We start from the raw sequence: 8,963 nt of genomic DNA, 5'->3' as shown, positions 1-8,963 counted from the left end.
GCCCCTTCCGCCCCGCCCCATGCCCTGTCCCGCCCTGCCTCGCCCTCTCTGCCCACCCGAGGCCGCTCACCCCTGCCTGTCCTCTGTGCCTTAGGACATTGTGGTCGCGGAGCTGATGAAGAAGCTGGACATCCTGGGCGATAACGCCGTAAGTGTATGTCGCTCTCCTGGCTTGTGCATGCCCCTCACACCCACAACCCCCAGCCCAGCCCTGCCCCTCTGGGGTCCAGGAGTCCTACCAGCCTCCCACAGCCCTGCCATGGGCCACGCTGCCTGAGACCCTTCCCGCGGCCCAGAGCCTGCTTAGAATCGGAGGCTTCCTCACACTGCTCCAGGGCCCAGTGGGACCTCTGCTGTGCACACCTGGTTCTTCCAGCTGACGGCACTTCCCGTCACACTGCCCAGCTTCTGGGGTCTCTCTCTCAGCCCTTCCAGACTTGCCGTGAGGATGCGGGGGCTGTTGCTCTTAGACAAGCCGAGACCCTTAGGGATTCCACTTCCTTGGCTTGGGGGAAGAAGCAGACTCTATAGATAACCCCTAAATTTCATTGGGGCAGAGTTCCAATTTCTATAGCAAACTCCTTGAAAGGATGTTAATTACTGAGTGGGCAAAGTAAACGCACCCTTTCATCCCACTTTTCATTCGTCCATCACTAATCCTGCGCTCTCCATCCATTTATTCCCCATCAATGCATCATCTACCTAGCCCTTCATTCATGCTCTGTCTTATATCTATCCATCCATCTATCCTGTGTAATCCATCCATCCGTCCCCCATAATCCATCTATCCGTTCTCCATCCTTCATCTATCCTTCATCCATCATCCTTAATCCATGAATTTATCTATCATCCACAATCTGTTCATCCATCCTCCGTCCATCCATCATCACTAATCCATCCATTCTCCATCCTCCATCTGTCCTCTATCCACAACCCTCCATCCATTCCTTCTCCATCTACTATATTCTACCCATTAATCTTTCACCCATCCATCCATCTCCCATTCATCCTCCATAATCCATCCATTCATTCTCCATCCATCCTTCATCCTTTATCCTCCATTCATTCATCCATTCTCCAGAATCCATCTATCAATCCATCCACCCTCCATAATTTATCCATGCATCCTCCATCCACCATTCATCCATCCATCCTCCATAAGCTATTTATCCATCTTTCCATCCTTCACCCTTTATCCTTCCATCCATCCACAGCCCCTCCCTCCCTCCATCCATCCATCCATCCATCATCCTACCTTCATTGATCTACTCCATCCAGGGTCCTGCATCAGAGGACTCCCTTCTCCCCTTGCCTGCCCAGCCCCTGGGGAGCAGTGAGGCACAAGGCAGGGGTGCTTTCAGCAGGGAGGCTCTGGGTATGGGTCTGCTTCTTTCAGACCTGGGGCTCCATTGTGGTCACAGGTGGCCGAAGAGTCACAGCAGGGTGGCCGTGGACCTGACATGCTCTGGGGTCCAGTCCTGGGTATCAGCCCCCTCATGAGGTCTTGGGAACTGTATTGGGCAACTCTCTGATTCACAGTTGGAGAGGCTGAGTCCCCAGAGGTACTGCCCAGGGTCACAGAGCTGATGTAGTGGCAGAGTTGGGGACATCCAGCCCCGCCCAGGCCTATTTCAGGGTTCCTGCCCAGCCCCATAGCTGTCCACCAAGAGTGCCACTGAGTGTGGTGGCCCTGCAGTCATCATGCAGCCTCTGAGGCCATCATCACAGAGTCTAGGGATGGAGGAAGTTGAGGAGTGGAGGGCTCATGGCCAGGCTTAAGCTCAGGGAACCTGTGGAGATGCTGGGGAGCTCCTGACAACAGGCTGACTGCATCCCTTCAAGCCTGTCTGTGCAGTCAGTGTTGAGCAAGCTTCACATGCACCTTGTGGTTTAACCACATCGGGTAGATTCCCTCTATCACCCTGAAGCCAACTGCTCAGCCTCCCCAACTTAAAGTGTTGGGAGAAGTCTGTGGCCTGCCTAGCCCTGCCCAGCCCTGCCATGGGAGAAGGGAGCAGGGCAGGAGAGATGAGGGCACCCAGCCCCAGCCGTGCAGGGTGAGGTTCTTGCCTGAGTCAGGAGTGCAGCTGGCCCCCACCATGGACTACAGACTGAGCCTGACTCCCCTCTGTGGGAGACCCGTGAGGACGTTGGGGGTGGGGGAGACCCGTGAGGACGTTGAGGGGGGCGTACAGCAAGAGTTGCCTGCCATTAAGGAGCTTGCACTCTAGGGAGAGAACGGCATGGGCAGGGCTTTTGGAGTGAGCTGGCATGAATCAGAGAGGCTCTGGGGAAAGGAGCAAGGGCCTCCCTTCCCCGCAGGGACCGGGCACCCAGCCCCAGCTGACCCATGAGCTAGAGCGGGGAAGGCCTGGTCTGGATGCAGGCTGCAGCGGGGTCTGAGAGTGTGAGGTGCCCACATCCAAAGCCGAAATCACTTTACCCAGAAGGGCCACCCAGGGTCCCCTCAGGTGGGGAGGAAGCATGAATAAAACATGCGTAAAAAGACAAAACCTTCCAGGGATTCAGCCATTTCACAGCCATGAACGTGTGGTCTCTCCTCCACTGTTCCAAGTGGTGTTTTCGTAACCACAGGTGCATATGCAGAGGCTGGCTTTAGACACAGAAGGGGACAGAAGCTGGGCAGAGCAGCAGCTCCTGCTGGGGATGTCGTGGCAGCCTCTGCCTGCACTGAGCAGTGCATCTGCATCTGCCTCAGCTGGTTACCTAGACCTGGTGGTTACCAGCAGAGGGAGGATGAGAGAAAACAAAATCGACAGCACCTGGAGGAAACAAGCTTGAGAGTCGAGGGTGTCAGAGATGCTGGGAGGGAGATGTCAGTCAAAGCGCTTTTTAGCTGTGACCCAGCACCCAGGCGTCCCCAGTCAGCCTCCCCATGCATCCGTCACTCACCCTCACCCCCAAAGGCACTGCTTCTGACCACACCTGTGTTCTGCTTTTGGGTGCAGAACCTGACCAATGAGGAGCAGGTGGTTGTCATACAAGCCAGGACGGTCCTGACCTTGGCCGAAAAGGTAAGAGCAGCTGTGTGGACACTCGGGAGAGGGCCGAGCTCCTGGGGTCTCCTGCCCTGCTCAGCTCAGAGAAGGTGATCTTGGGAGGACCTTGGTGGCCTGCAGGACCGGGTTTGGGGGGTCCACTAAACCCTGTCTGCCCTGGGAGATCTGGCATACTCAGGTCAGACAGCACCCACTGTGCATGTTTGCAAAGGGCAGATTCAGCTCCACTTTGCTCTGACAGCAACCCTGTCTGGGTTTCTTCCTAAAGGCGGGAAGGTATGGTGAGTCTGCAGGCAGCATTCTCTGTTCAACTTATCCTGACCGCTTTCTGGGGCCACTCAGCCCACCACCTGCTCCTAGTCCCACCCCTGGCCCTGACCTGCCTGGTGGGCTGGGCCTCCCACAGCAAGGAGAAGGGGTGCTCCTGGCACATAGGGGTTTGGAGAAACAGGCCACCCCTCCCCGCCCTTGGTGGCAGAGCTCTGCAGATGTGTCTCTCCCACAGTGCCCCAAGCCAGCGTCTCTTCTCTCCTGGAGGTGGTATCAGGGGCAGACTTCCTGGATACCTGAAGGGTGGGAGGGGCAGGGCCATGATTCCAGCGCAGCCCCAACTCCCTGGAGAGGGCTGGGCTCTCCCCTCCCTAAGGAGAAGAGGAAGGAAGACCCAGGCTGCCCTGGCTTCTCTCTCAGCTGTCTCCGCAAGCCGGGGTGGGGGACCCTAGGGGTCATTGTCCTGCTTGTTCTGTTTGTGCCCAGTGGCTCCAGCAGATTGAGGAGACAGAGGCGGCACTGCAGCGGAAGATGGTGGATCTGGAGAGTGAGAAGGTTGGTGGCACCTTCCCTGAGGTTCTGCGGCTCGGCGCTGCAGGTGGGACATCCGAGATAGAGGCACGGTCCTCCTGTGTTTCAGGAGCTGTTCAGTAAGCAGAAGGGCTACCTGGACGAGGAGCTGGACTACCGGAAACAGGCCTTGGACCAGGCCCACAAGGTGAGAGGCACAAGGCTGCTGGAACCCTGGGGAGGGGCATTGGGGTGAAAACAGCCACGTGGCTCAGGTGCCCAGCGGTGCCTCAGATGCCTATGCGAATCAGGTTACAGGGCCCCTAACAGCCCCTAATGACACCTGCACAGCAGGCCCTGGCTCTCCAGAGCTGCCTGATGGGGTCTTCACTTGGAGCTTCATAAACAGAGCAGGATTAGTTGAGGGGGTCTAAACCCACACTGTGCCATGAGAACGTTCTACAGTCTTTGTGCAGGTCACTCGGGCTCGCAAACACACCCTGATTCCTAAAGGCTGTCCAGGCATTGGTGCGGGCTGGTGTCTACCTCCCACCCCTCCCCTGAGAAACCAGTGGCTGCTCACTAGTGGAAGGCGTGGTCTTGTTTTATTTCATCTGCTGTGGCTGGGAGGAGCATAGGACATTTCTAGGTTGAAAACTAGGCTTCAGAACTGGGTTCTCTTGCTGGGAGCTACTTCCCCCGTGACTGCCAAGCAATCATCTGTCCCTGCTGGACTCCTATCATGTGACGGAAGGTACGACCGGGAGGATATTCAGGTCGTGTTGTGGAAAGACAAGTGTCACCACCAAGAGGTTCACCTTGGGACCCAGCCCAGCAGGCAGGATCTTGACTGTCATGGTGGGCTGGGATGAAAATGCTCATTCCTGGGGCCAAGTCAGCCTGGGAACTCTCAGAGTGATGGTGATGATGATCGTGATGATGATGGTGATGATGACAATGGTGGTGGTGATGATTCTGCTGGCAGTGATAATGGTATGGTGGTAGTGGTGGTGGTGGTGATGGTGGTAATGGTGGTGATGATGATCATGATGATGGTGGTGGTAGTGGTGATGGTCATGATGATGATTATGATGGTGATAATGGTTATCATGATGCTGGTGGTAGTGTTGATGGTGATCTTGATGGTGATGATGGTGATCATGGTGGTGATAATGGTTATGGTGATGGCAGTGGTAGTGATGGTAATAATGGTGATGATAGTGGCGATGATCATGATGATGGTGGTAGTGGTGATGGTGATAATGGTGATCATGATGGTGATAATGGTTATGGTGATGGCAGTGGTAGTGATGGTTATAATGGTGATGATAGTGGCGATGATCATGATGGTGGTAGTGGTGATGGTGATGATGATGGTGATCATGGCGATGATCATGATGTTGGTAGTGGTGATGGTAATAATGGTTATGGTGATGATGGTGATGGTAGTGGTGATGGTGATGACGGTGATTATGATGGTGATAATGGTTATCATGATGCTGGTGGTAGTGATGATGGTGATTATGATGGTCATCATGGTTATGGTGATGACGGTGGTGGAGATGGTGATGATGGTGGTGATGTAGTGGCGATGATGATCATGATGATGGTAGTAGTGGTCATAATGATGGTGATGATCATGGCGATGATCATGATGATGGTGGTAGTAGTGATGATGGTGATAATAGTGATGATGATGCTGATAGTGATGGTGGTGATCATGATGGTGATAATAGTTGTGATGATGATGGCAATGATCATGATGACGGTGGTGGTAGTAGTGGTAATGGTGATGATAGGTGATGATGCTGGTGGTGATGATGATCATGATGATGTTGGTGGTAGTGATGGTGGTGATATGGTGGTGATGATCATGACTGGTGGTAGTGGTGGTGATGATGGCGATCATGATGGTGATGATGGTGATTGATGATGGCGATCATGGTGACAATGGTGATTGATGATGATGGTGATGGTGATGATGGTGGTGGTGATGATGAGGATGATAATGATAGTATTATAATGAGAGCCTACTCAAGAGGCTTTCCCATGTGGCAGGCACTGATCTGGCCAGCCAGGCACAGAAGCTGGTGACCTGCCCAAGGACACACAGTCAGAATGAAGGCAGGAGTCGAATCTCAGCATTCTTCCCCTGCACCCACAGCCATGACTGCTGCACTAGGCATCTCTCCTTCCCGCACTTGTGGATTCGAGTTCCTCACATAAAGGGGCCAGGGCTCAAAAGCAGAACCCTACAGAGCAAAGAGCAGTCACACCAGGCACCTGGCATCCTGGGCAGGGGTGCAAGGCCCATGTCAGTTGCTGTGGAAGCCGGTGTGGGAGCCATGGGAGGCTTTGGAAGCAGATGACCTGGGTTTGAGGCCCAACTCAGCCAGTAACCACTAGGGATTGGGAGTTCCTGTAAGATGCTGGGCATGGAGGCTAGTCCTGGCTAAACTGGTAATGGCCCTCCTGTTGCTATGGTTAGTTTCACTATTGCTGACCAGCACGTGTGCACATGCCTGCTTGGGAGCAGCTCACAGGTTGCTGGCTCTCCTTCCCGGGCCACTGTCCTCATGGCCTCTGGGTACTGAGAGCCAGTCCTGGGTGAGCTGGCCCCAGCAGTGGTGAGACCTGCGTCCCTCCAGGTGGCCAGGGACCTGCGCAGTACACAGCATGTCTGTCCACCCTGCTCATGGGGCAGCCCCCAGGCGCAGGCTGCTGCAGGCTTAGCTTCCTGGGCAGTCCTCTGGGTCTTGCCTGCTTTGGTCAGAAGGAAAGAGGCTGGAAGTGGGTAGTTGCTTGATGTAAAAAGCAGAGGCCCCTCAGTGCCCCAGGCCATCCATGCTGCAGCCAGCTGATACTCCTCTGCCCACGCCTTCTGGGATGCCTGGCTGCCCTTACTGGAGAGACTTTCTTGGCGAGGCGACAGGTCCTGCAGGCTCTAGGCTCCCGCCTCCCCCCCCAGCTCAGTCTCTGTCCCCCGAAGCCCCTTGGCTCTCCAGCCTCCTCATACCCCCTCATTTTCCTCATCCTGTTCATGCTGATTGCTGGCATAGACAGGTTCCTCTCTGGTGGATAAGGAAGAACCCTCTAGAACAGTGATCTCCCATGAGCACCAAGGCCCACGTCACTTCCTGGGTGGAGAGGCAGCTGGGATCCAGCTAGGGATCAGCCTACTTGGTAGGCATCTCCACTGCTATGCAGCCACCCCCACCACAGGCCAGGAGACGGAGGACCCCACCCAGCCTTCGCTGATGCTGTTCCGTCCTTCTGGGGCTCCCTCCCTTTCCTTCTCCTGCCCATCCCTGACTGACACTGCAAGCCTCAGTTTAGCACCTCATCTCCTCTAGGAAACCTTCCCTGACTCCCAGTGAGGTGGCCCTGACACGCCCCACTTGTGGAAATGGGTCTGCCTTTCTATGGGGCAAGCAGGGATCGTGTGCATCTGCTACCATCTGGTCTCCTAGACCAGCACGAGGCCTGGCAGGCAGCAGGTGCTTTGTGGGTGATGCATAGATGAAGAGGAAAAGAGCTAAGGATTGTGCAAAGGCTTTTAAATCCAGCCCACCTTGAGACAGGAAAGGGAAGAGAAGGGCACGCATTTCTTTTTTTAATATTGCATTTTTTTCCTGAATGAAAAAAGAATCAATGTACAGTTCTAATTTACAACACAGAAAAATCCAAGAAAAAATTCACCATGTGCCCAGCACACAGAGAAAGACTGTGGGCATTCTGGTTTCTCTCCTGGTGGTCTCTTGGCAGGATGGGGATACACATAGTAGTTTTGCAAAAGTGGGGTCCCCATGCTTATCTGAGGCTTGCTGTCTGAAATCTTCTGAGAGATGGTCATCACGCCAATGGTAGGAAATGTTCACAGTAGGAAAGGACATTTTCTTCCCGTTCCTGTTCTCTGGACTCCAGATGCCACCAACAAAGGGGACCCACTTGCTGGTTCTTTTTTCCTTCCTGGATTACACCCCACATGTGTGTGCATGTACATTTTCATGGATAGCCTGAGAACCCCAACGAGCTGCAGCACGCTTCCCTTTCACCTGACCGTGCACAGCCAGGGCGCTTCCCACCAGCCCAAGGGGCGACTTGGTGTGAGCGCATCATGGACTGTTTGTCCCCAGTAGTGGACTTAGGTAGTGTCCATGCATTAGCTATCACAAGCAAAATAGCAATTCCTATCCCTTTCTGACATCCCAACACACAAATAGAAATTATCTGCAGGAAATATTCTTTGGATCGACCAAAGGGTTATGCACACTTAAAGCATTGTTAGGAACTGTCGAATATTTCTCCCCATAGTAGGTACAACTTGCACCCCAAACTTCCACTGCATGGTGTGCAGCTGCCTGGTGCAGTCCTAGCAGGCGTGTCTCCTGGTGAGCTCAAAGTTTAACACGTTTCTATGCAACTCCACGCCACGTCTGTTTGTGACCTTTCCCACCTCTCTCTCATGCTATCTACCTTTTGGTCAGAGTTCTTGATAAAAGAAGGCAACCAGCCCTTTGCCATCCATTGCAAATATTTCCTTTATTTCCTCACTCAGAAGAATGGTACATTGCAGATATTTCACCCAGCTTGTCAGTTGCTCTTTGATGTCAAACACTGTTTTGAGGGCCTGGAAGAATTTGGGTAATTTTTATGAGGTTGATGGCCTCCAGGTTTTATGGCATAATTTCAAATTTGTCCTTCATACAAAAAAAAAAAAAGATTGTACAAAAATATTCCAGTGTTTTCTTTCAGCATTACTTTGAGGTGTGTGTGAGGCACGTGTAAAGAGGAAAAGGAAATTTGTGCACCTCCAGGATGGCAGCCCCCCCCCGCCCCCCAGGCAGCATTTGTCTACTCAGCCATCCACCTTTTCCACCCTAATGTCACAGATAATTCCCCTTTGTAAGATCGTGTCTGGAGTGATGCCTCAGGCCCAGAATCCCTCCACTGGGTCGGGAGAGTCGTCCCATGATTGGAGAAGTAGCCTGTGGGCCCCTTGACCTGACCAGAATGCAGAATCTGAGCACAGAAAGCTCCAGGAGTGGGGGCCTGGCCTAGAGCAACTGCCACCATGGTCCCTGTGACATGGTCCCTATGATCAGACATCCTGTGGACACCCCATGGGATTAGAGATGTGGGTCTCAGGAGTGGGGGCCTGGC

At 53.7% G+C, this 8,963-nt stretch overlaps 1 protein-coding gene across 1 annotated transcript in view; it reads left to right on the top strand.

Annotated features, from left to right (window-relative positions):
* JAKMIP3 (Janus kinase and microtubule interacting protein 3) overlaps positions 1-8,963 on the top strand; it is an 83,354-nt gene that overhangs the window by 65,891 nt on the left and 8,500 nt on the right. Inside the window, exons 15-18 of the mRNA XM_011980837.1 lie at positions 95-148; positions 2,970-3,035; positions 3,777-3,845; positions 3,931-4,008. Of these exons, the coding sequence (XP_011836227.1) occupies positions 95-148; positions 2,970-3,035; positions 3,777-3,845; positions 3,931-4,008 (267 nt within the window). The remainder of the gene's footprint in view (positions 1-94; positions 149-2,969; positions 3,036-3,776; positions 3,846-3,930; positions 4,009-8,963) is intronic.

Source organism: Mandrillus leucophaeus, unplaced genomic scaffold (genome assembly GCF_000951045.1).
Source record: "Mandrillus leucophaeus isolate KB7577 unplaced genomic scaffold, Mleu.le_1.0 Scaffold219, whole genome shotgun sequence".
Lineage (NCBI taxonomy): Eukaryota > Metazoa > Chordata > Mammalia > Primates > Cercopithecidae > Mandrillus > Mandrillus leucophaeus.
This window is presented reverse-complemented; position numbering and strand designations above follow the sequence as displayed.